Source organism: Colius striatus, chromosome 14, assembly GCF_028858725.1.
Source record: "Colius striatus isolate bColStr4 chromosome 14, bColStr4.1.hap1, whole genome shotgun sequence".
In the NCBI taxonomy this organism is placed as follows: Eukaryota; Metazoa; Chordata; class Aves; order Coliiformes; family Coliidae; genus Colius; species Colius striatus.
In genome coordinates, this window is record NC_084772.1 from 4,197,275 (window position 1) to 4,224,983 (window position 27,709).

The window sequence follows — 27,709 nt, forward strand, 5'->3', positions numbered from 1 at the left end:
CTCTCTCTCTTGATCTCTCTAATGCAATGTGAGCTAGTAGATTTTTCTTTCTGGGACAGGTTTCTTTGGTGTAGTGGCTTCCTAATGCAACTAACTAAATTTGCTAATGGTACACTTGCCTGGCACTAACACTTAACTGTTGAGTCTTGTTGTGACCTCTGATGAGTTTGTGATGCCCAGGACTATTTTACTCCATTCAGAATGCTACTAATTGGTCACTACATAGAGGGTTCTACTATGCATGAGTTGGAAACAGTCTTTGGCTAGAAAATAATTGAAGGAATAGCTCATCCTGAATTCCAAGCAGTCCAAAATAGTATCATACAAATACCACTCTCTTTAGAACAAAACATCCAGAAAAGTACTTGTATAGATTTGAATTTAAGAATGTGTACATAAAGAAAATCTATTTCTATCTATAAATCTATATCAATTAGAACCTAAGACAAGTGTGTCTGAAAACTAAACTGAATTAATTGTCTTGCAGAATGTGTGGACTTCTCTGCTTTTCATGCAGCTCTTACAATGTGAGTTTCCAGATCCTTACATTAGCATTACCATGGTGATGCTATTTAAGCTACTTTTCAAAGCTGTTCTCAGAGGTCTAACTGCTCCATGTGAGTTTTCAGCTGACTCTGAACTGCAGTCTTAGACTTGCACTCAGGGCTGATGGTAAATTACTTGATCCTATATGGATGAACAGCAAAGAGCTGGATTAGAGAGGACCATCTTTTAGCTCAGATTTGTGGCCCAGCTCAAACTGTGCAACTTTCTCTTTGAACACAGACCAAGGTAACTCCCCAAACTGACTGGGTTTCAGGCATAATGGGTTTTTTAAATGTGAATGTCTTTCTGCATGCTGTTTCCTGACTAACCTTAGTTCTGTGAGAGCAAATGGTATGAAGTCTGTACTGTTTGATACATGCTTTTGTTCCTAAAGTGTACTGTTGCTTATATCTCAAGAAAGCTTTTACTGCCTGCTAAGTGTTTGGGTGAGTGAAGCTCTGGCATGTACTTGCTTTAGTTTCATATGTTTGGATGTAGAGCTGAACAGAAACTGCTGCTGGTAATAACTGGAAGTCTGAGATTTCTTGCAGTGCACCAGGCATGTGTAAATTCTACATAAAGTGAAATCCTGACATGTTTTAGCCTTTTATACTCAGGAGGACACATGTCACATGAAGTTAACTTGAACTGGGTTAATACTCAGAACTGGTTGACTTTCCAGCATAGACCATATGTTGTGTCTGACACTAATTCCAGCAAACTCACCCTGTACGCTGAGCTTTTGATTCTTCCACCTTCAGTTTGGAAACTTCTTTGAGATCTTTTTCTATCTCACAAATAGTTCTTCCCAACATGGCTTGGAAGGACTTCCAGCATGTTCTGAGAAACAGCTGGGGTGCCATAGGGCAGGCAGTGACATCTGCTTGAAACTCAGCATTTTGGAACTGCCTTTGAAGAACTCATGATGGCAAATGCACTCTGAAGTGAATTAACTCCAATGACTCTAAATCTTATGTGCTGTCCTGCTGCTTTTTCTTTCCTTAGCCTTGTTAAAATGACAATGAAGATTTCTTTAACTCAGCTGGACCGCACCAAACGCTACTTTGTTTTACTGAGCAATCTTTCTTGCAGCTGTATACCTGTGTCAAGCTCAGCTCACCCTCCCAACAGAGAGCAGCTCTAATTTTTCATGTCTTTAAACTTGAGAGTATTCACCTGCCTTTCTCACTTGTCCAGGAGTCCACATAGTACAAGAACTCTTCACTGGACACCTCAACTGCCTTACCTCATTTGCCTTCTACTAATGTCTGAATGTTTCTTTGCTTATCAACCTTCAATCTGATTTCCTTCTCTAGCAAATTCCTTTGCATGGAATTACATCTCCATCATTCTGTTCAGCACCCTGGCAGGATATGAGCTGCTGCTGTTCACCAAGCTAAAAGCTGAATGATTTTAACCTTGGCCCCTTTCTCCTCCTTCCCATTGTCACACCCAGCATCTCTTCAACGCAGACACACGGTGTGACAAGCTGCGTTTTCAGAGGTGGTCTCTGATCTTTAATAGGTTTGGGTTTTTTTCTCTTGTTGTTTTGTACCACTGCAGCTCCACGCAGATTCCATCCTCGTGCTTTACAACTTTAGTGGCCAGCCCAGTGGAGAGGCATTGGTGACTTTTCCAAGCCTGGATCTAGCTAAGAAAGCAGTGGCTGAGAAAAACGGGCAGCTCCTGGGAAGCCGCTGTGTAGAACTGTACCTGGTCTAACTAAACACTCTTCGGGGGACGGGGAAAGAAGGTTGCAGTAAACACCGTGCCTTTTGCAAAAGAAGAAGTCTTCCCTTGCCACCCAGGCAGCAGCAAATGTGCCTTTTCAGCAGAAAATGTTGGAATGTAGCGTGGTACATGTCCTGTATTTAATTTGAGAAGCGGCGTATCCTATGCCAAAGATAAAGTGAAACCAAAAATGATGCAGTTGATTTACTTAATTTCTGGTTGTTGAAAAATAAACAAACCCTCTCCTGGCATCTAGTTAATTCAGTGGACAATCCAGTAGCACTTCAGCTGTGGAAGCCATGGGAGAAACCTGTTCAGTAGCATTTGAAGTGGAAAGCGAAGCCTGAGTCATTCAGGTGCTTCTGTGTTTAGTTTTTGAGTGTTTACACTTGACAAAGTGTCTGGGTTTTTTTTTTGTAGAGTTTAAATGTCTTTAGAAAGGTTTTTTTGGAATGCATAGCTTTCCCAGTTCAAAGCTTAGATCATATTGATTTGTTTTGTTTTGTTCTTGACTGGAAAATTCCAGGATGCTGGAGCCCAAATGCAGTTGTGCTTTCCCATGTTTTCATTATACAGTGTTTTGCAAAAGCCATATTTGCCTTTCTTTTTTTTTTTACCAATGAACTGCTGCCAACATGTAAAGTAAAAAATCAAAACAACAGCAAACCCAGAAGAACCCTCCCTGCCCCCCCATAACTCCCTGTCTCCAGCCCCAAGCTTGTAATCTCTACAGGACAAAAATGGCACATAAACCTGAGTACTAATAAGTTATATTTTTTTATTTAAGCCTAATAGCTTTCAGATACTGTATTAAAGATTTTGCTCTAGTTTATGTGCATGCAATTTGTTTACATCTTTGAACTACTTTATTTGTATATTATGAAATAACAAGATATGTTGAAATCTAAATCCTCTAGTGCATGCTTTTTTCTTTCTCCCCGTGTGTGTATATACGTAAGCTAGAAGAAGTACTTTTACGTCATGTAGCATGTGTTTAAAAAGACATCTGCTGTAGAAGCACTAAATGACTTTGTTTTTACTGTGCCTTACTTCAAAACCATTCCAAGTGCAATACCAGCAGAGCAAAATGTAATGAACCCTGTTGTGACACGTTCACGGATGTCTGAATTGATCTTTTTTGTTAGTGTACAATTTGAGTTGTACTTCAGAGAACTGAATGATGTATGCTTCTTTGTATCACAACAAATAAAAGAGATGCTTACCATGTGTCTTGGCTTCTGAAGTAACTTATGCTTTGTTCTGATGCACTTTCATGGGGCATCATTCTGTGATAAATAGCCTTTTACTCATTTTTCTCTCCCCCATGTTTAGGTGAGCCCATATACCTTGCAAAAGTGATGTGGCTTTGCTTTTTTTTACCCCCCTTTGTGCATGTGCTGATAAGCTGAAATTATTCATGATACATACTTGTCTTGTAGTGAAACACTTGTTAGGCAATGTGGTGCAACTGTTTACATGTTTACAAGCCTAATTCTCTCTTTCTGGTGCCAGAGGAAATGCAGCGTGGCACTTGAAACTGTGTTTGTGTTTTGATTGAATTGACCTGATGGGTCACTGACTCTGTGCAACACAAAATGCTACATTTACCTTTCCATGGAGCCAGATAACCTTTCTCTAGTGGAAATGAGGAGGGAATCCTATTAAGACATAAGGTTTGATTCTCTCTAGTTAGAAGCATCCCGTGCCAGGTGCTATTTCATCGTGAGAAGCTCTCAACTGAAGCTTTATCACAATCAGTAGGGACCAAAGGGAAGGCTTTTTGTTGGAGACAGTTTGCATTGGTTCATCCCTAAGATTTATTTTGGTGAAATTTAACAAAAACCTTACTTTTAAGTTAATTTGAATGAGAGGACTAAACCATTACAATTAATGTTCTTATTGTAAGTTCTAGGAGAATGCTCTTCCCTTTAAAAACGTTGCACTCATCCCTGAGCAAGACAGTAGATGAGTGGTGTAGCCCCAGTCCATTTATTACACTGTTGCTTATGGCTTTGCAATCAGTTGAAACATACTATTTTTAATAGCCTGTAAGGAACTTGTGATTTTCTGTAACCTAACATGATGCTTAGTCTACCAAAGGTGTTTAGTCTTTACCAACACATTCTGCCACATGCAAAGTCTGTATCTAGCTGTCTATTAAAAACAGGGCACTAAACAGAGGGCTTGCTGTCTTCATGGAAAACTTAGTTTTATGCTTCTGACAGTGCTATTTGGGAGAAGATACCTTTACTCATGTGTTTCTGCTCTCATTCCCTCAGTTTACTTAGAGATGATGTATGTTTGGTCCATCCCATGGGATGTTCCTCCCTAGTTTAGAGAGAAGATAGCTGTGGTGGTTTAGCCCTGGTTGAGTGCCATGTGCCCACCAAAGCCTTTCTCTCGCTCTCCCTTCTCAGCTGGACACAGGAGTGAAGATACCAAGAAAAGCTTACAGGTCCAGGGCCTGGAGATCACTCAGCAGTTACCTTCATGGGCAAAATAGACTCAGTTTGGAGAGAATTAAGGTTTGATTTATTAACAATCAAAACTGAGAAATAAAAGACTACATCTTAAAGCAGCTCCCCCACCCCTCCCTGCTCCCTGGGTGTCTCTCTCCCCCTCAGCAGCACAGGGAGATGGGGAATGGGGGCTGTGGTCAGCTCTTTGCTGCTGCTTCCTCTCAGGGAGCGACCTCCACGGGCTGCAGTTCTTCACAAACTGCCTCAATGTAGGTCACAGGGGAACCAGCCCTTCAGGCATGAGCTGCTCCAACCTGGGTCCCCCACAGGATCATAAGTCCTGGCAGCAGCTTGCTCCAGCGTGGGCTTCCCACGGGGTCACAGCCTCCCTTGGGCATCCACCTGCTCCAGTGTGGCGTCCTCCACAGGCTGCAAGTGGATCTCAGCTCCTCTGTGGCCTCCATGGCTGCAGGGACAGGGCCTCACCAGGGGCTGCATCACAGGTCGCAGAGGAATCTCTTGAAGTACCTGGGCTCCTTCTCCCCTGACCTTGGTGTCTGTGAAGATGTTGTTCTCACATTCTCACTCCTTTCTGCTGCTGCAGTTTTGCATCTGCACAGCAACTTCTCCCCCTTATTCAGTATGTTAATCCCAGAGGTGTTGCCTCCATCACTCATTGACTCGGCCTTGGTCCATCTCAGAGCCAACTGGCCCCGTCCCTGTCACATACAGGGGCAGCTTCTGGCAGCTATTCACAAGAGCCACCCCTGTAGCCCCTGCTACCAAAGCCTGCCCCTACAAACCCAATACAATAGCTTATTCCTATTATTTTTGTTTCAGGTGAGACTGAAGAGTCTGAAATGACCTTTGTCTGGTTAAACAGTTGCAGCTGTGCTTCCAGATCAGGTGTTTCATTTCAGAATGTCTTCATCTGTGGAGCAGACTCACACTAGACAGGCTTCTGAGGTTAGTTTGTTTATGTTTATAAGATGTTTTCAACAAACTTGTATTAGTGCTACTCAGTTCCTGATATGTTGGAAAGAACCCACCTTTTCAACATATTCATTTTTGAAACCGTATTTATTTTGTTTCAGTCACTTGAAATGAATCACAGGGTGTTCTAAAAGCTGATTGCCTCTAAAGGTAACCTGAAACATTCTGAAGCAGAAAACTCTCCTGATACGTGCTGAGATTTGCCTGTGGTCAGTTTAAAACTTTGCTTATTTTAGATCACCATCTTGTATGGATTTTTAAGAAGCAAACCCAAAATAAACCCCAGGTCTGCCTGGCTTTTTTATTTTTACCTTTTTAGCAGGTGAGGGCCACTGTTATTTAGCTGGATGTGCCGTTGGAAATGTAAATATTCAAAAAGAGATGACTGAGTGTTAATCTGGACTTGCCAGTTGCTGTTTCTTATATTGGTGTGTTATTATTTTCCTGCTTCACTTTATGTATTTGTTGAGTTTTAAATACTCACCTGGATGAGTATTTAAACCTGGCTGTTTGATGTTGCTCTCCTGTATGCTTGCTGATAATAAAAAGTAGCATTTAAATAAAATGCTTCCCCTTCCATAAGTAGTACTAATGCACTGTTAAAACTTCATGCTATTCAATATTGTATTTCTTTTTATATTACCACTGTGCTATTTAATTTACTTATTTATGTAATTATTATTACAGGAGTTTAATGTAATTTAGTGGCATAAATTAACAATAACTCTTCAATGTTAACTGTATCTTTTGCTGTGGGTTTGAGGGATGCTTTTAGTAATCTTTCTTCAGTGGCAGGAGCAAGAGTGTTTGCATTTGTCTGTAGCATTAGTGGATTTTTGGTCTGTTATTGTAGTTTTGTTTAAACTCTTTGTTTGGGGTTTACTGCTCACACTAGTCCCTGCTACCAGTAGATGGCTCTTTCTGTCAGCATTTGCTTAGGGATCTGTGAGTTTCCTTGTTAGCAACTGCGGCAGCAGTATCAGTGATCTGGTGTTGAGATTGGAGATCACGATGTCTTCCATAGAACTGTTGATTTAGGGTTTGTTTGTTTGCTTGTTCTTTTTTCCCCATTTTAAATGTTTTCCAGGGTGTGTTCAGTGATACTTGGGAGGGTTGTTTGAAAGGTACACGTTCATTTCAAACTGAAAACTACAGAGGTATCCCACCAACTAGAAAAACAAACTTTTGAAAAGTGATGTATAGAAAGAAATCTTTAAAGTATGGAACAGAAATCCCCTGGAAATGGTTGGGCTAAAGGAGTGCTTTAAGTGTGACCCAAAGAGGAACATCTGTGTCGGGATACAGGAGACTGAGGGACTGAGAAAGGAAAGAGAAAGAAAAAAGAGGGGAAAAGAACAAGACAAGACTCTTGAGTCTTCTGTGCTTAGACAAAAAAATATACCAGTAGCATAAAATTAAGGATATATGACTGAAATAGCCAAACCCATGACTGCAGCCTAAGCTGGAAGGCATTTGTGCTGGCTCCCTGCTCCCCTCTGGTAGATCCCAGCGTGGTGTCAGTGCTTTGCTGATGGATTTACTTGGCCTCGGTTCTCGGTTTCTTCGGGCCATCTAATGGCCTCAGGATTGGCAGAGTTTCTCTCAAAGAGGTGGTGACTTTCTCAAGCTGCTTGTTCAGTTCCTCATTGCTGGGGTTTGTAAAGTGCTGTTGGCAGACAGCACATGTGTTGTTCTTGGGTTTTGAGTCCCTTTTCCAGCCTACTCCAGATCCAAGGCTGCTATCCTGGCACTTGGCCTCCTCCTGCACGGCCTTTGCAGCACAGCCTGGAGCTCAGTGTGAGGACAACCAAGCTGGACATTGACTTTGCCCCTTCACCTAAGGCCCATGTCTAACATTCTGAGTCACCCTGTATGGGTTAATTTCTCCCATAAAGAAAAAGCCAAATTGATGATAGAGATTTGTTTCCATTTGCTGCCTCTCCCCCATCCCTCAGGTCATTGTCTTTGGTCTTGATGAGCACCATGAAGTGAGAGTCTTCTGAAACTCTCTTTGTGTAGGATCTCATGTTTATTACTCAGGCTGTAGAGTGCACATAGTATAGAAAGAAATATCACAAAAATGGGGAGGGGCTTTTAATGTCTAGAGTTAGATCTCATGCTGCTCTAGCACTTGGCACGTTTTGGTGCTGCCTCATTTGTTCAAGAGAGAATTCTGGAATTAGGAATGATGAGGAGGGCAGAGGGAGTTGTGTGTCAGTAGTTCCACTTCAAAAACAATAAACAAACACACTCTCACAACCTTTAACCTTCAAACACCTGAGCTGGCTGTGTAGATTTTTGTTGCTGTGTTGGGTGTTGTGATGTTTCCCACACAGTTCAGGAAGGGGTGAGGTGTTTTGAACCAATTTAAAATGTGAACATAGCAGTAGAACTTTAAGGGAGAATCATTAGCTCTTGAAGCAAGGAGTTTATAAAGGAACCCCGTATTTGATTTGAGAAACATACAGTAAGCTATTTGCAAGGTAGGTTCTTGTGTGAAAGCATAGAAACCTCTAATTTTTTACATTAGAAATTCTGCTTCTAAAATGCTGGGGGGGTGTCCCTTTTCTTTTGTTCTTCTCCTTTCTGGAAGCATAATGAGTATCTGTTTTACTCAGGCTTCTGATCCTGCACTAAGAAGAATGAAATAGCAGAAAGTACAAAGGAATGGTAAGGACAAGGGAGAGTTCAGAGGAAAGTTTAGCAAGGTTGAGCCAATACCCATAGAATAAAAAATGTAGACCTGTGGGAATACAACCCACCTTCTGTCAAAAGGGTGGGAACCTTCAAATGCCTTCTCCTCCATCTAGACCTCCAAGGACATTCCTCCCTTGTTGAGCAATAAGCAGGATTCTGACCAGCACATTGCATTGCTTTTATTCTGGGGAACATCGTTACAATAGAACTGATGAATATGCAGTTATACTGATTTTTATCAGTTTCTTGTGCTGGTCCCTACCTTCTGGTTTAGCTCCTACAGCACTGTAACTTTTGAAAGTTGGTGTGATTTGTTCCTAATCATTATCTGGTATCAGCACTTAATTATCTGCTTGCTGGAGGTGGGAAGGTAATGAGCTACTGCCATGTCTGTGTATTCCCTTTCAAAATAACTTCAGATGCTTGAAATTCATGCAAGTGTAGCTTTCAAAATGTGTGTTTATGTGCAAAAAATGCTTAAAAATCTTTGCTCTGGATGCTTTTAAAAGGACTGGAAGTCTGCAAAAGCAAGATGAAGAAAACGTTACGTTTCTTCTTACCACCGACCACAAGAAAAGCACTAGAGCTGGAGGGAAACATCATCAGAGTAACTGAGGAGAGCAAGAGTGGAGTGTATGATGGTATTTTGGGGAGGGGGAAACTTACAGGAATTTTACTCCAGAAGCTCTGAAAAACTGCTGATGAGTTTGATGGAAAAACCTCTCTGATGTGTGTGATGGGGTAGCAGTAGCATTGAGCTTTCCTTGCTGCACTGAAAGCTGTCCCGTGAGGGCTTGGTGGGAACAGTAAGACCTTTTCCTGATGTCTTCTGTGCTCTTTTGCTATCAGGGATCTGCCTCCCAAAGCCTGGGTGTGGATGGTGGATACACAGAGACCTGCTGTGGGGGAAAAGTGATGGTGTGGTGTGAGTAAACAGCAGGAAGGAATAGATGCTCCTCACCTCTAGCTGGCCTGGAGATTAAGAGGGAAGGAGAGTCTGTGTCTCATTTTGAGTATAACATTTGTTGCTACAACTTAATCCAATTAATTCTCATTTAAGCTCACTCTGAAAATGTGGGTCTGGTTCCCATTGGATTAGGTGTGTCTTTGTTTTGATGCAATGTAGTCCTTGTGCAATCGGACTGTGGAAATCCACACAAACTGCACTGAATATTAATTGTAGTGACAGCATTGGTTTTAAATGACCTTGAAAAGAACAGGACTACTTCTCTTTTTTTAAAGCAATGCAGAAACTTAAAAATACAGTTGAATTTGCTTAATTTTTCCTGACACTGGAGTAGTTGATGCCTGAGGAGCAGACACTGTAAGATCACTTGCAATGCTGTATGTTTTGTGTGTGGTATTTACCTCTCAAATCCTTCCAAAACGACTTATCAGAAGTCAGGTACATCATATTCCCAGTGGGATCTTGAGTGCAGGTTAGCTGAAATGAAACTCATTAAGACCTGTGTGAATAACAAAGCATTTCTCTTGTTTGTGAGGAGAAAAAGGCCTGTAAGAATGGCAGCCTCTGTGTTTCCAGTGAAGAGTGACTTCTGCTGGGTCTCTAATCTTTTTGCTGAGCTGGAAGGTATTGGTGACTGAGGAATAACATGTCAGTTTTAACTGGATTTTGCTTTGTAAGAAATAAGCCCCCCAGAAAATAAAGGATTCTGAATTCTCAGGTTGTGGGGACAGTTCTGGAGCTCTTCTGGAAAAGAATGAGAGTTGTCACGCCAGAGCCTGGGCAGTGGTGATGGCATCATGGAGAGTCAGTGTGCTGACAGCAGGGCAATTGTGAATGCACTGAGGGCAATGTTGAGGGTGGGATGGGTTTTGTTCTGTTCACTGGCACCAGGAGATCACCCAAGTGTTCTTTCTCTAAATATAGCCACTCTGAGGAAATAGCCCCATGGTGATTGAGCACAGGAACTTGCAACTGAAGCTGGGCGAATTCAGCTCTGGGGATGCTGGCGTTAGGAGGGTTTGTAATAATGAGGCTGTCTTGGCTAGTGGCTTGGAGATTAACACACTGTCCTGAGGGATGAGAAGGTGGGATGATTTTCTGACCTGTTTTGATCAGGAAAAACAGGTTAGAAATACGCTGAGGAGGCAGCCTGCAGGATTGGCCAACCCTGTGGGCAGGCTGGGATGAGCTGGAGTTAAAGGATGGTACTGTGGGCAGACTCTCCTTGAGGTAATTAATACTGGGTAGGCCAGAAATGCAGCAGTGAAGGTAAGGAGAAAAATCAGTCCAAGCACTTTGTAGTTTTAACTAAACCAGCTTCTAGGAGCAGGCTGCCCAGATGGGCTGTGGAGGCTCCTTCCCTGGAGACATTCCAAACCCACCTGGATGAGTTCCCGTGTGACCTGCTCTAGGTGGTGCTGCTCTGGCAGGGGGGTTGCACTGGATGAGCTCTCAAAGTCGCTTCCAACCATTAAGATTCTGTGATTCTGTGATCTCTAGAGGTCCCTTCCAGCCCTTGCCATTCTGTGTTTGGCTCTCTGTGAGATGGGCAGCACGGGAACTGCCACCAACAGAGTTACGTCAAACAGATGGAGAAGTGGGGATGCAGCTAACAGAGGTCATTCTGGCCCTGTTGCTTTTTCATGAGCTGTAGCCACAACTGGTCACAAAATGATGGACTCTAGATTTTTTTGGGGGGACAATTAAGATAATCCAAAGTAGGGAAAAGGTTGCTGGATACAATTGCAGTGTGTTTGTTGCACGTCTGTCACTGAGTGTAAAGGTTTGGCCTCCAGATGTAGGATAGGAAACTGGATTTGAGATGAGAATGAAGAGCCAAGGAACAGCTTTTGTGTGTCAGCACCTCAGTTTTCATCTCTGTGAAACGAGGTTTATTAAGGTGTAATATTTGTGTTGGTGGCACTGTAAAAAGCACATAACTTTGAGGTTTAATTGCAGAGCTGGTGATGAAGCAGACACCCTCGGGTCTCAGAGCCTCTGAATGTGTAACTCTGGCATTTGGGTTAGAAATTCTTCAGCAAAGCTATTACTAAATTAATGAGTAACTTTTGAGTTCTGTTTAGCAAGCACAGCACGCCTCAGCAGAAACCCTTCTCCTTCCTGTGTTGTGTTCCCCGTCTCACAAATATTCCATTTCACTAGAGACACAGCAAGAGATATAACAATTGTGAGGTACTACAGGAAAAATAGGGTTGCTGTTGAACGGGCTGTGCCACTGAGAAATCAAACTGCACAAACCCTTTGTGTAAGAGGCGTTTTTCCCTGAGTGCTCAAAGCCGCTGCCCTCCCTGCCCCCACTTCAGTGTTTGTCTCTATTGTTCAGTGTACCCAGGAAAAATACAATTCTGTGGTTACAATTCATTTTTATTTTTACCCACATAAACCATGGAGTGTGTTTTGAATGTTCTTATTGAAAACACTCCATCCTTAGTCTCCCAAATCAACAGGGGAAGGCTGATACTGAAGAGATTGGCCTTTCAGTACCTTTCTTGACCCAAGTGCCACACAGTGTGTTGTGACCTCAGGCTGTTTAGATTGGATGGTGAGAAGCCATTCTGTGCAGAACAGTAACCAACATGGCAATCTGCTCCACTGGAAGGTAAAGTGCTGGAGAGAATAGCAGTTATCCTTCCTTCTCTCTTAACTGGGTTCTGATAGTGTGCTTTAAGAATTACCTAATGAGCTTTCATGCTTCCTGACCCCCAGTCACTCCAAATTTGATATGCAACAAGGTGTTCTTCACAGATGACAAATGAAATCCAAGATCTGAAACTCAGCCTCTCTGGCTCTTCAGCAGTGGCAAAGTTTGCAAATGGATAACCCTGAATGGCACAGAACAGCATCCAAAGGACTCCTGTCGCTGTGGTGGCTCTGCAGCACTCTGAAAGTGGGGTTTTAAACACGAAAATGGAAGTGGCAACTTCTACCAAAGGTGACAGAACACAATGACTGCAAAAGGAAAGCTTTTATCACACCTTTTGATGCTGGTGAGCAGCTTCTCAGATCGTGCTTCCAGAGCACCTTTGTGGCACAGCCTGGATGGTGTTTTGGATTGAAGGGTCTCGCATTTCTCTGGCCTGTTCTTTGTATGACCTTTATTCAGAAAACACCCCACTTCTATTCAGTGGGTGCTGGTGACCTCTTCAGAGGGAGCTTTTTGTGCCATTCCTCGAACCTTTCCCTGAAGGGATTGCACAAGTAGTCTAGGCCAGCAACCTGCCCAGAGCAGCAACATCTCTGCCCAGGTTCTCTCTTAAATCTGGGCTTTGGTTGTGAAAGATGCTCATCTGGTTTTGGCTACATTTGAGAGCACTTGAAGCATGATGTTACTATTTAGCTTACTGTTACCTTTGTTTTCCACATAGTATTTCCACGGGGACTAAGATCAGTAAGTTGTGATTTACTTGTTTTTATCCACAGCCTCCCCCCTTTGGCCTGACCAGCTCAGAGTTTCGTTTAGAAGCACAGAGAAAGAACTCTTGAAAAGAAAAATGTCATTTCCTAGGTGGATACAGTAAGTGCAGTCCATTTCAGACCAAGAGTCAAACCACACATACAGCTTTTTGACTCAGAGGTATCAGAGTAGTGAAGATAATGTTCTCATGATGGGAAAGTGTTCCTCCCTTTCAAAAAGTGCCTTTGCTGCAGCATTCCCTAACAGATTGCTAATGCAGAGCTTTATAAATACTCCTTCCTGCACTGCTGTGAGAGTAATTTAATGGACATTTCTGGGAGGACATGCTGATGGGAAGGTATTTATAGGAAGTCTCAAGGGGTGCCTGATGAACTGAGGTGCACGGTGCAGCCTCTAAGTCCGGGCTCGGGGCAGAGAGGAGGCTGTTGGCGGCAGGGCACGGACAGTTTGCTGCTGGACGGTGTGAGCACACTTTGTGCCCACTGTTCCCAGCCCACCCACCACGTTCTGAGAAGCACTCAGCCCTTCAACCCTTGTAAACATCACTCCAGCTGTGTGAAGCCAGTGGAGTGGCTGCAGCAGTTGCTGGAAGGGCAGCCAAGGCCAGCCTTAATTATGCAGACTTTTTAAAGAAAATGATTTACATGTTCCCAACAGTGAGCAAACAAAAGATCTGCTCTTAACCCTACCCTAGCAGGAAGCCCCAAGGACGAGGGTTTTTTCCTTTTGGAAAGGCTTCTCTTCCTGAAAGCCCCACCTGGCCATGCTTTGGAATCCAGCCCCTTTTGCCAAGCATCTTGTTTCTTGCAAAGGGAGATCTCTCAGTGCAGGACTCTGCACTGCTCCTGAACGCTGTGAAGGGGGTTGGGGCTTGCATTTGTTTTGCTTGTCCTCACTTCACTTTCTTCTGAGACATGTACTGAAGTAGATTTTGGGAGGTTCTTCTCCCCCTCTACTCTGCCCTGGTGAGGCCTCACCTGGAGTACTGTGTCTAGTTCTGGGCTCCTCTATGATTTTGGGACACCAGGAACCTGCTCTGTAAGATTTAATGCTGCTTTTCCTAAGTACACCTCCATGTGTGCTGCATTGGTTCTGTGGGAACAACCAGTTGGGCAACACCGTCTTTCCAGCAGGACCTTTTGTGGCAGGGGGAGGCTGAAGGCTTTCTGAGCAGTGGTTTAGCAGCAGTGGTGTCTGAGGCAGTTGTTTCATGTGGTTTGGATGGTTCTGTAGCATTGCAGGAACAGGAGAGGGATGTGGAATTGTTTATATGTCAATTATTATTTTGAAATTAAAGGTACTGAGAAGCACATCTCCAAACTCTCTCGGGTTCATCAGCCACCATCTGTTCCTTAAGGGAATGTGATGTTGAGGCATTAAGTGAACCTGAGTATCTTTCAGTGGCAGCAGAATTTTGAAGCTGCCACTGAAAAGGAGGACAGTAAATATGAAATGATATCAGCAGAATGGATTGAGATTAGAGAAACCAAAGAGCTGACAGGAAGCCAGATGTTTGCTGTAGATAATAGTAGCACTATCCTGCCCAGTCCTCACACATTGGCTTCCTTCCTTCATGAGCTGGGGACCTGTTGTGAGCATCATCTGAACCTGTCTAAGCCTGGCTTTGGAAGTAGGGTTCCTAACTGGGAGGATCTGTGTCATTGTTCCTCCTCTCCTTCTCCTAGGTGGAATCTGATGTGGATTCAATAAGTGGTGTGGAGGGGGAAAGAAGCAATTATCCTTCCATTAGCTCCTCAGATTTCCTCTGCTTTGGGCCTGACTTTAAATGGTGAATCTGTCTGGGGGTAGGGAGGGAAATTTTTGATAAAGCTGTCAATGGCTGTAAGTTTGAGTTACAGGAAATGGAACAACTCACAATCGATGTGTGGTGTGTTGACAAATGCTGAGGCCAAGAGGTGCCCATCATAATTGGTAAGACTCTGAAATGCTTTGTATATGTGACCTCAAAAGGTCAAGCAAAACATATATTGAGTTCTGGGAACTGGGGATCACGATGCTCAGCAGAGATGTTGTGTTATCTCTGTGGGACAGGGTGGAAAAATGGCTTAATGGAATTCAAATGATGGTTGCTTAAGAAAACATTTACCTTAGTGGGCTGTAGAAACTCAGGTAATTATGGAACACCTACTTGAAACTCCCTTTATTTCAGCTGGCTGTTTCTTAAGTTCTTAACTTCCTACTCCTGATTCATATTAAACACTTGCTGCATTCCAGCTGAGTGGAAATTGTCTCCCTGGTAATTAACATGAAAGTTTTGCATTGATTTGAAATAACTCAGCATGGAAAGTGAGTCACAACTCAAACTACAGCACACATTGTCTATGAGGCAGTGCTGCTGAAAAATCAGTGCATTCTAGGATACCTTTGTCCATTTCATCACAGCTTATTCAATGCTGTGTGCTGTCAGGTCCTCCCTGAGCCATCCCTTCTGAACTGGGAACCTGCTCTGGTATGGTTTCTGTTGGATGGATGAGGTACTGGGGAGCTGGGTCACTGATGTTCAGTTTACAGATTCACCACCTTGCAGGAAAGGAATGCCTTGCTGTTACTTTAAGTGAGTTTAGTTTGACTTAGATTTAGACTGAGAGTTAAGTGTGACTGGTGAATACTGTGTTTAATCATACTGCTCAGAGCAAGTACATGTTTCCACATAGGAGCAGAAATAAAGAAAGGAACAAGCCCCTGTTTAGTCTAGTTGCACTTACACTGTGAAAGAGCTGTCTCTGTGCAGTAAACAGCTTTGCTGTTTCCTCTTCTGATAAGAGCTACTTAAGGGTTTAGCCCTTGTGTCTTCCACCTTTTTGGTGGGGCATCTTTAGCTGTTTTACAGCTGTTATTCCTCTTCAAGTCTTCTAGAGGATTCATACCAGTTAATCTCTTGAGCTGCCTCCCTTCTTCCACATCCTATTCTCTTTTTTTGAGTAGGAGACAGCTGGGCCACCCTCTTAGTTAGAAAAAAGGCAGTTTCCCTTCCATATGTATGTAAATGTTTCCACACATTAAGCATCAGTTCTTTTACTAAACTGCTTAGCTTTTGCCTCAATGAGGTGTTAAATTCTTTCCTCTCTCTTTGCTGGGAACTGCCCCTTGCTGCAGAACACAGTTTTGCTGAGGCCCTGTGTTCTGTACCAGTCTCTACAGGAAAGCAGCACACTCCAGTTAAATGGAGCTTGTTACTGGCCTGTACTTGTAGCTTGTGACTGGCTTTTGATAGAGAGCAGACACTACTCACCATCAGGGGCAGTAGATTTCCAACCTTTTCCTCTTGGTAGGCTTTCTAGCATGTTCTTATTTTAAAAGCAAAGCTCCACTGGACTCTTCTGCTTTGTTCTCCTCAGCCCTGTGATCCAGTCTGTGTGTCTGCCTTATTAGCAGTGGTACCAGAAGGTTGGACTTGGCTTTCAGCTGGGGACCTTGTACCTTGGTTAGCTGTTGTTCCCTTAGTGTCTTCAGGGAAAGGCTGTTTTCATCGCTGTTTGTAGTCAAAAAAAGATGTAAGATAGTCCAGGCCTCAGTTAATTAGAAGTAGAAGCAGCAGTGGCTTCTCTGGAGCTTGGTAGAGAGGGGCTAGAACGTCTAAGCTGTGAACCCCCTGATTAGCACTGTTCAGCTCAGTGCAGGTGGGCCAAAGCTGGTTTCCTCCATCATGACCTTTCTGCATGTGAGATTTCATCTCCTCTTCCTGTTTTCTTGTATTTATTTAGTGACAGTCATACTGGAAATAAGTGTCAAATTATACAATTACATACACATAGAAACTACAAATCATGATTAAGGCATAAACTATATAAATATAGATGCAGAAATCTGCTGCCATTTAATGACATCTTGACCAGCCTGAGAGTTGGGCACAGAGGAACCTCCTGAGGTTCAACAAGGGCAAGTGCAGAGTCCTGCACCTGGGGAGGAACAGCCCCATGCACCAGCACAGGCTGGGGGTGACCTGCTGGAGAGCAGCTCTGGGAGAGGGACCTGGGAGTGCTGGTGGGCAGCAAATAAACGTGAGCAGCAATGTGCCCTCGTCGGGATGAAGCCAATGGCATGCTGGGGACATCAAGAACAACGTTGCCAGCAAGTCAAGGGAGGTTCTTCCCCCCCTCTGCTCTGCCCTGCTGAGGCCTCACCTGGAGTCCTGTGTCCAGTTCTGGGCTCCCCAGCTCAAGAGAGACAGGGAACTGCTGGAGAGAGGCCAGTGCAGGGACAGCAAGATGCTGAGGGGATGGAACATCTCTGTGAGGAGGAAAGGCTGGGGGACCTGGGGCTGTTCAGCCTGGAGAGGGCTGAGCTCAGGGGCACCTCAGCAATGCTGAGAAATTAACATGCAGGTGTCAAGGAGATGGTCTTTGTGGTGCTCAGTTACAGGACAAGGGGTACATGGTGGAACACAGGAAGTTCCACTGGCACAGCGGGAGAAACTCCTTTGGTGCTGAGGTGAGGGAGCCCTGGCTCAGGCTGCCCAGTGAGGGTGTGGAGGCTCCACACTTGGACACATTTCTGTGCCTCCTGATTGAGGGGAACCTGCTTTAGCAGGGGGGTGGGCTGGGTGAGCCCTGCAGGACCCTTCCAGCCCCACTGTTCTAGGACTGTGGGATTCTGGTATGCAAAGAGAGAAGTAATTTGAATTGCCTGTGATGCTAAAACTCTCTCTGAGCTGCAAATCGAAAGCTAAAGCTGCTGTGCCATTAACCATTAACTAGTGCCTTGGCCTTTCGGAAGCTGGATCCAGGGATGTGTTTCATGAGCACTCAGATCTCATTTGCTAGACAAAAGAGACTCCAGAGAAGTGTCCTGAAAACTTGGTGAAAAGAACATAGAATCCAAGAAGGATTTGGGTTGGAAGGAACCTTAAAGCTCATCTCTTTCCAACCTCAGGGACACACTGGAAGAGGCTGCTCAAAGCCCCATCCAGCCTGCCCTTGGACACTTCCAAGAATGAGGCAGCCACAGCCTCTCTGGGCAACCTGTGCCAGTGCCTCACAGGGAAGAATTTCTTCCTAAGATCTTACCTGAATCCCCCTTCTTTCCATTTGGAGCCATTTCCTTTGTCTTGTCACTCCAGGCTCTTGTAAAAAGTCCCTCTGCAACTTTTCGGTTGGGCCCTTTAGGGCCTGGAGGCTGCTCTAAAGCCTCACCAAAGCCTCCTCCAGGCTGAAGAACCCCAACTATCCCAGCCTGTCCTCACAGGAGAGGGGCTCCAGCTCTCTGTGGCCTCCTCTGCACTCTCTCCAACAGCTCCATGTCTTTCCTCTGTTGTGAGTCCCAGAGCTGATGATAAGTTGTATCTGGTGCTTTTTCTGACCTCTGACACTTCTGGGGGAGGAATCAGAACAGCAGAAAAACAGATGAGATCTGTGCATTGATTCAGTGTTGTAAGAACCCACCCCCAAGCTGCAGCTTTTCTTCTAAAAAAAGAAGCTCTAAAAAAGTGTGAGCAGAAAACTATTGTCTCTGACTCAGTGGAGTGCCAGCAGTTCCAACTGAAGATTTGAAGGTGCTTGTTCTAAACCAATCTGAGAGCTTGAGAAACATTTCCTGAAGAGCTGAACAAGCCAGCTCCACGTATCACAACGTCACTTGGGGTTCTGGGCATCACCACTGAGCAGTTTTTATGTTGCACAGTGCCCAGGTGTGATTCTGCTTCCTGGGGCCCATCCACAGCTGAGCTTTACTGTCTGCAAAGGGGCCTTCAGCGAGGCACAAATCACCAGGGTGTATTTTGGATGAGGGAAGCACAATGCAGCTGAAAAACTCTCTTAGGGCCAAGTGGAAAGATAGAATTTAATTGCCCTTTTCATTTTCACTACTTTGTTTACCAAAGGCTTAGTCACTGTTGAAGTGTTTAATGTCACCCAGCTTTGTGCTGTTCTTCAGCCTCTGTCCTTCCAACCAAATGCCATTTTTCCCCCCTTACAATGGATAGAATTCCATTTTACTCAGCTAGTCTGAATGTTGTTTGAACTGCTGAGAGTTCATGTGCTGCTGGAAAAAAGTCTTGAGCATAGTGTAGTGTTTGTGGCAGTGCCACAAGGCAGGGAAGGCACAGTCCCCACGGGAGGAACCCAAGAGGGAGGGCAAGAATGGCACACAAAGGTTGAACAGCAAACAGTAGAACATGCCCAGCTTAGCCAGTCTGAGGTTAACTCTTACCAGGTTTAACTCTTACTCATCTGCAGGGTGTCTTACACAGCTCAGCTGCTACCAAACAGTATTGCTAAGGTCATTGAGAGATCTTTCTGCTGTGAAGCAGGAGTTGAGGTCAGCCTTTTGTAGGGTGGAAGCCTGTAACTGGAGACACCTGCTCAGGGATCACATTCATCTCTGATTTTCTTTTTTCCCCCTCCCTTTTGTATATTTTCTATTCCTCTTTCTAGCTAAGGAAACCTTATTGGTCTCCATGGTCATTTTAGCAGCTGGGTTAGTTCCAAAGGGTTTAAGCTCAGACAATCAGCACTTTAGACTCAGTGAAACTCTGCTGACAGCCACAAAACGTATGTGTGTCTCCATCTCTCCAAACCACGATGTCATCCAGCATTTGGCCAGTGTTGGCTTGCTTGTTCCCTCCATTGTTTGTGCAGCTTTTCCATTAGAACCCCTGTCAGTGGTGAGGTCAGATGGCAGTGATGCCATTCTTGGCGTAGCTGCTTGCTTTTTTTTCATATCCTTAGAAAAAAAGGGATCCCATAGTAGCTCTTAATTCACTTTGAGTATTGCCTTATTTGTCCTATTGGCTTGATGGCTCGTACTCCTCATGCAGCTACTGTGACTACAGCCAGGCAAATGTCACAGGGTGGTATTTGCTGTTGCTTGAATAAAGTTATCCTTGACCTCTCATATTTGTTTTCTGTTTGTTTGAAGATTTTATAAGCAAATTTTTATTCCTGGTAAGGGAAGAAGTGATGGGAACACAGGATTGCTCAAATGCATGCACTGGCAAAACAGTCAGTGTGCCAGCTACTGCAGCTGGAGACAATTTCTGCAAGAACTGAAGGCAATCACAAAGCACAGACCTGACAGGAATTGTTGTAAGTCACAGGCAGTTGTAAGGATTTGTGTCTTAAGAGCAACCAGTATGCAGAGACACTGCACACAAAGCACAGGGTGTTGGATCAATGGTAGTGACAGTGGAAATCTGCACATGTGCTCTGAACTGAAACTGTTTCTGACTTGTATATGGCTGCACCTTTATTGTGATGTGTTTTGTACAGTGACAGACCTTAAAACTTAAACAGAATTCACTCAATTGTAGAAAACCAGAGCTCTGCAGCAGCTTTGCAGGCACTTGTTCAAACAACAGAAGACTGTTCTTATATCATACTCAGAATTTCCTGCTTGAAAACAGTCACAGACTGACTTCTGAAAGTTTGCCTTGTCCTTGTGTAACACTCTGTAAGAAAGACTTGGCTGGTGGAACACCAGGGAGTTCAGGGAGTGTTTACAAACAGCTTCTTTTATTGCAGGGAGGAAAAATGTATGAGGAGAACCAGGAGAATGCTCAACCCTTCTGTGCTGTGTGTTTCTTGGTGTTGTTGTCACCTTGGCAGGGAGAACCCATCACATCCCCTGTGCCAAGCTGCAGTACTTTAGGAAGGCAGCCCTGACCTTCCATGTCTTGTCCTAAAAAAATGCTCAGTCCCAGATTAACTCCTGAAAGCTGATGCTAGTGTCAAGGCAGAAGATCTAGTATGTTAGGAAGTGTGGCTTAGGAACTTGGATGTTTGGTATGAGATGCTACAGTTGTTAAGCTGTAGAGGAGCTCATTAGTTTTTCAAACCAACTTGCCCACATTTCAGCTGTCAGGATTACCAGCATCCTGCTCCCCTGCCTTCTCTGCTCTCTGTTAAAAGCAGGGGTTTCCCAAGTCATCAGTCATTTCTCATTCCTCTGGCACAAGAACTTCCACGAGTAACTTCTCTCTTTTCCTTCCAACTTGTTTCATGTTGTGTCACTGAAAGTCCATCACTGGGGCCCTTGGGCATCGAATCTCTGGTTTGAGAAAGACAGGTAAATGTGTTTTCTAGATGTCACAAAAAGTACTTTTAACAAGATGGGTTAGTTAATCGCTGGTCTCACACCAAAACATGGCTGTGCTGGAAACAGAAACACTCCAAGACTCTTTCTTCTTGTTCTTTGCCTATTTGCCCACCCACTTGTATTATCTTCTTGAAACGCTTCTGTTTCATTACCACCATATACATGTAGATGTTCCAGGTGCTTCTTTAGAGGGTTTACCTCTTTCTGCAGTGTATGAAGAGCCCAGGACTAAATTATTAATTGTGCACAGCAGCGAGCAGCTTGGGAAGAGGCTGAGCTTGGCTCAGGAAGCTTGCTGTGACTCCTGCTAGGCACAGGCAGGCAGGAGCTACTGAAGCCTTCTGTCTCTGACTGTGTGCACTTCTCTCTCATACACATCACACTCAACCAGCTATTTTCATGAATAAAGATGTCAAATAATATAGAATGACTGTTTTTGGAGGGAGAGCCCCTGTAAATGGGAGGGAGCAAAGGCTAAAACCACTCTTCCGGCTCTTACCAGCAGATGTCACAACACTGACAGTAAGGCAGAGGTGAGGTGGGCTTTTCTTGGTTTCCAGGCAATATTTAGAGACACTAATTTTAAATATTAATACTAAACCAACCCAAACTTCACTCTAAATTTGCAGAAAGAGCTCAGAGAACTTGCATAGCTTGATTTCTGAAGCAAACTTCATGGTGCCTACAAACCTTTGCAGAGCAGGTATCCTATTTCCTTGCTTTATCCTATTTTCCTTGCTTTATCCTAAAGTCTAGTTATTTTTTCCTTCTGTTCTCTTTTGCAAGTAGCAGATGTTACTAATAACAAAGGTATGAGTAGGTTGTTGTAAAATAATCCTTAGAGACTCCTGGAGCACTTTTTGTGTGTCAAGAAGGACTGATAAACGTTACCCTTTTAACAGGCAGAACTAAGCTCAGTGTTAACTTCCATCACCAGAGAAGTCTGTTTGCAAAACTATGCCTGAATTTAAATGTATTAGAAATCCTTTTCCTTTCCCTTGTTGGACTCAGTGTGCTCTTAATAGCCTTTCACATACCTTAACATTTTAATCACTCCAGCAGTGGCTGATTCCTGAATATTGATTGTTCTTGTCAGTTAGCTAAAGCCAAGTTCAATTAGTTGTCAGTTAGTTACAGCCAAGCTGGGGAGGACCATTTGCAAAAGATCTCCATCCTCACCTGGTTCCCTACCATGGAGTAAGGGTTGGAGTCAAAGCCCCCAGTGGTGGTGGTGAGGCTGGGAGGGATGGCAGGCAGAGGGGCAGCAGTCTGGGAACACGCAGGGGGGAGCAGACAGCACAGGTAATGCTGTGGGGTACGGTAAGGAAATGTGAGAGAAGGAGTGAGAGCTACAGTGAGAGAAGGAAACAAACTGATTTCTGCCAGCACTTTGTGTCCTAAATGAAGAGAAATTTCTGGTAACTTTTCTGAAGGAACTGACTTGAACAAGATATGATTCTCACTGATTCCCTGCCAACTACCACAGCGTTTTGCACAGCAGGGGTGATGTTTTCAGAGGCTGGAAGTGTCATCGCTGCAGTACAACAGGTACGAGGGTCAGGGTCTGCCACGCTCCTGTGCTGCCCATCTCAGCACAGCACAGGCAGCCAAGCCCTGGGTTATTACTGGTGGTGGTATATGCTAATTATATACTGGGCAATCATGCTAGAAAACATGTGAAACAGCTTTCAAACTGCTTGTGCTATTTTTAGTAAACCTCAGCTATAATTACTCTGCGTTCCGTTACTGGCACCGTGGCTGCCCCTTTCTCCTGTATTTATAGACAAAAGGCACTGGTGAAGGGAAGTGGCAGGACATGCACTCCAACAGGCTGAACCTAAAGTGGTCTGTGGTGTCCCAGCGTGCTGCCTGCTCCTCTGCTCTCCCCTGCAGGGCTGCAGAGCTTTTGCTTCAGTGTTGAGTGTGGGACACTGGTGTACCTCAATATGCCTGAGGATTCCACAGATAAGGAGAAGACTAACACAAATGCAAGGGAAACAAAAACCCTTTTGGCAGCAGCAGTATCACCCAGATGACAGACAGATTTTCAGGCCTGAATCTACCAAAGGCAATTCCCTGATCAGCCAAGATTTGGCAAATAATTTAAGATCTGGTGGGAATTTTACCTCTATCTCTGAAACAGTTTAACTGCACCTTACCTAAAGGATCAAATCCTTTCAGGAATGGAAACTGCTGTTTAGGATGCACTCCATGAATAACAGTTTATGGAACAATTTCTCAACACAGCCTTGTGACTGAAACACTGACACGTGCTCACAGGAAGTCGCTGCAGTGCAAACCTCTGCTCTGTCAGGGCTGCTCATCCTCCTTCAGTGTAGCTTCACGAGCTCCAGGTCTGAGCCCCAAACTTCTATGACATTGCTTTAAACTACCACTCTTCTAGAGGGAATTTTAAGTGCCCCTCACTTGTATGTCACAGGTGAGCCCCAGCTGTTACTGCACCCCAGGTCAGGAGCATCTGCTGCCTCTGCACTTTAAATAAACACCGATGCATTTGCATTCTTTTTATTTATTGGAACACTACGATTTGAGAGCCTAAATGCAAGTTTTTTTCCCTTTATTTCTGCAAGTAGCACTGCAATCATAACTTACAAAAATGTTTAAAATACAAAATGTACATGAAATTACAATACAAGGCTCTGTAAACATCTAGAACTTAATCTTTATTGTCCCGCATTTTTAAATATAAAAGTTGAATTTGGACGGTTTCGGACCCTCAAGGAATGACATCCATCACCAGTATCAAAAATAGAGTTTCAAAGCTTTGTTTGTATCAGAACAAAACCATCATGTTAGTTTTTTCATTCTTTGGTTTAAAAAGGATGGCAGTTCCCCTGATAACATGAAAGGTTCACTACAGAAATGCAGGTTGCTAGTTCATGGTAATTTCAGTAATCTCCCCCCGTCCAGTCCCCCAATTAACACACTACTTCTTGAGTTTTTGCTTTTAGCATTGATGTTTGACCCTCCTTATAGAAAAGCTACTTCATCATTAAGGCTTTCCTTCAGCATAACCTAAATTAGGAAAAGAGGTTTGTCAAAGTACCTGGGGAGAAGGACGGACTGAAGGGCAGGGAAGTGGATGCCAACAAAACATCAACAGTTGCCGGGTTCTGGTGCTTAGTTAAATTTGCATAGTCCAATAGAGATTGTGTGCTTTTTATATCACTACAATTATACAAGATTAACAGTCTTTACCTACGTTATCACACAAGCTACAATAAAATTAAGACCCTTGTATTGAAGCTTTTACAAGGCAAATACAAAACTGCTTTAGTATCCAAAGCTATATGGTTTTTTTTCATTTCATTTTTAAATAGGAAAGCATCTCTATGTCTACAGGCATCAAGGTATTTAAAGGCATCAGAAAATTTAGTGCATAGCAACTCTGGATTGCTTGGGCTCCTATATTTTAGGTACAGGGCGAATTCCAGCTACTTGGAGAACTTGCAAGGAGAGTCTGTACCAGTAGGATAAAGGAGCATAAATCCCAGACAGTATGAAAAGCTTTTAACTTAGAATTCTCCTACAAACAACGGTTCATGCAAAAGACCCAGTAAGGACTGAAAACTGGAACATGCCTTGCCACTGGCACACAGTCTGAGGACAGAGTTTACAGTGTTGTGGGGAGGCTTTTTGTCTTTTTATTGTTTTTAAGGTGTTAGAAACGTAACTAGATGTACTTCTGAGCATGTGAATCCTTTTCTAGGATGCCTAACATAAATAAGTAGAGGACAGAGTAAAGCACCATTGCTGAGGGACAACCAGAATATCACACTCCTCAGATCACAGCCCTGCCAATTCTTCTTTCCTGCAAATTTAAAGGCTTGCACCACTGAGCAATACATTCACAAAAAGGATGCTTAAGATTCCCAGCACACAAGTAGTGGCCTCACATGAAGTTGTTTGAAGTAACCGTGAAACATCAAGACAGAAGCCTTAGGCTCCTCTTAGAAGGAGGTACAGGATAAAGAGTGACACTTCCACTCACACAGCATCCCTCTTTTGAACAGTTCCCAGCGGGCTGGTGCACCAGAGCTACTGCAGAGGTGCCGACTGAAAACCAAACGGAACGTTCTGCCTGCAAAAGGCTCAATGGAAAGTTTTCCCCATGATTGTCTGCCAAGATGCACCAGCAGAATCTGTGTTTACTTTCCCAGGTATTATAACTCAGTAATGGCTTCCACTTTAAGACCTTTTTACTGTAATTTTAAGAGTCTACAGTAAATTTCTGAGGCACGTGCTCCACCTGTGTTACACCACTCAAATGTCCTCAACTGTCTGAACCAGTTTCAATGCAAATACACTTTCTATATTTCAAAGCTGTTGAGTGTATTACCTCAGGTTTAGTCAGAGCATCGTGGCTCACCCAAATGAGGAACTAAAACTGACATCTTCAACGTCTTGTGCTTCTGAGCTTACTCTGCCACGACTGTCATACCCTGTATGTTCCATATCAGAAAGCTTTGTAAACAACAGTGTCTTCCAGGGGAAAGGCAATGTTTGTGGCCTAAGCAGGCAGTTTCAGATCCTCTCCTAGGTTGCTAATCATAGAGGCCTGAGATTGTTGTTAACTCTGTAAACAGATGGTTTCAAACTCATCCTCTGAGCACAGCACAGGTTTACTGCTGCCATCAGTCCTGGGGGTTTCTTTGGTAGCTTCTGCTTCACACATTTAAAATCTCACGTGGGCAAAGGATACTACCTAATCCCTCATTCACAGTACATGATTTTTTTAGCAAAGTGATGCTTGGAAACAGCTTAAATTGAAGGAGCTGTGACTGTCACCTCCTTTGGACTTCCAAGTGGCAAGGCCAGGTATACAGCGTATAAAAGATAGAGATGTGACCGAAGGATTTATTGCATGGAGAACTGGAACGCCGCTGCCGTGGGGCTTTCACACCCATATTCTGCAGGGATGATGGGAACACAGATCCTCAGAAAAACACCTACGTTTCTCCTGTATTTAACATGGCTTTGATGTTGCTGTTCCTTAATCTAAAATCCTACTGCTCAGATTTGATTACAAATGTCACTTTCTAAGAAAAAGCTATTTCAAGAAGGAGCCTGTGCTAAGAAAGAACGGGAAGGTTACCACAAAGTTACAAAAGGTAAATTTTGGAATGTCATTTCTATCCCAACACTTTCATGATGGAATGGTCTTTTTGCAGCCTATCAAGTAACATTTTCAGTTTATAAACAAGTGCAGATCTACATTTGGCTTTGCTTCCTATGACTCTAAGAAAGAAAACACTACAGTATTTGCATACACAATGGCTTCCAGGGCCTTGGCTTCAGATGACAGGTAATGATTTGCCACTGGAAGATTGCATTATAAAAAAATTAAACAATAGAAGCTTTAAAGGCTTTCCAAAATGACCAAAAGGTGTTACAAATCATCAGTTACAAACTATACTACCTCTAAGGGAAAGCAGCACACTGAAGATGTGTATTAAATCTTTCTCCACGTTCGGTACTGTGAATATTATAAGAGCAAACTAACATCTCCACACATCTGAAGCACTTAAAATATAAAAGTATTCTATTTAAATGCAAAAAGCAAAGCTCGTTTGTAACTTTAAAACAGTTAAAATATCTGGTGTAGATTCTGTGTGTCCATTTTAAGAAGTCTCTTTACAGCATCTGAGGAACTATAATTAAAATGCTCTGTCTCTACATCAAAAATGTAACCCACTAAAAGGGCTTTGCAAGGATCCACTGTTCCAGTTCATAAAGGCCACAGAGTTGGAAGCACAGTAAGTCTAAAGAGGAAGAGGATGAAGAAATATTCAGAGAAACTGTGAAGTTTTCATGGATGTTTAGGTGTAAGCTTATCCATTACTGGATTCCATCAGATACTCTTGTCTCCAGAGACCCAGGACATGTCCGTGCAGACTGGCCGGCCGCTGTTGTTCCGTGTGACACTGAGATTTGTGACATATCTCTTCCTATGATCTCGTTCACTATAAAACAGAAAGGATTACACAGTGACTGGTTTTTATGCTTTCCAAAAGGCAGAACTCATCAGAGTGTCCCTTTTTAAAAGAGACATTGAAATATTTCACTGCTAAGCCTTGATACAGTTAAGTGAGAGGCTGAATGGGGAACTTCAGTACCAGCTGAGCAGCGGGGGAAAGCAGAAAAGAAAGTGTCTTAGTTTCTCTTACTATTACACTTTGTACTTACCATAACCTCAGTCAGAGAATCCCTCAAATGCTTGAAGGAAATGAGCACATACATATTCATGACAACCAGGTAATGGAAAGGCACAGCACAGGCTGGTTTAGCACAGCTTTCCCCACTGAACAACCTGTTCAAGAGTGTTACAGGCACAACCAACTCTTACTGTAACTCTTGGTGCAATCAAGCTACTTAAAGAACTTCCTCAGAACTTGGATTTGGGTTAATAGAACATTCTTTTTCAAACCATAGACCTATGTAATCAGCCAGTTTTCTGCATGCTTGCAGTTCTAAACCTGCAGTAACAAAAGTCTTCCTCAGTTACCAGTCACCTTTCCTACAGTGTGGAACAAAGATGGAGTAATACATAGGTCACATCAGTCTGCGTGTCTGGGTGGGTGTCAAATTCAGCACAGATCAGTCAACTGTTACTATGTACAAGTGAGGGACACTGTGAACATGACAAAGTGGCACTTAAGTTATCAACAAATGACAGTTTTGGAGTGTTACTCTGAAGGTACATTAATTGAGGGACAAGAATAATGACTTTACTGCAGAAGCATAAATGTCCACTTTACAAAATGGGCTATGGTAAGGTTAACTGAGAAAGCTGAATCTTAATTCTAA

At 43.5% G+C, this 27,709-nt stretch overlaps 2 protein-coding genes across 4 annotated transcripts in view; one reads left to right on the forward strand and one right to left on the reverse strand.

Moving 5' to 3' along the window:
* ESRP2 (epithelial splicing regulatory protein 2) overlaps positions 1–3,506 on the forward strand; it is a 43,542-nt gene extending 40,036 nt beyond the window's left edge. For both annotated transcript variants that reach the window (XM_062007549.1, XM_062007550.1), the window contains exon 17: positions 2,110–3,506. The gene's annotated coding sequence lies outside the window, so the exon portion shown is untranslated. The remainder of the gene's footprint in view (positions 1–2,109) is intronic.
* A 19,916-nt stretch (positions 3,507–23,422) lies between these two features.
* The window catches only part of NFATC3 (nuclear factor of activated T cells 3), a 72,791-nt gene continuing 68,504 nt past the window's right edge, over positions 23,423–27,709 (reverse strand). For both annotated transcript variants that reach the window (XM_062007302.1, XM_062007301.1), the window contains one exon: positions 23,423–26,865. In XM_062007302.1, the coding sequence (XP_061863286.1) occupies positions 26,741–26,865 (125 nt within the window). In that variant the 3' untranslated portion in view covers positions 23,423–26,740. The remainder of the gene's footprint in view (positions 26,866–27,709) is intronic.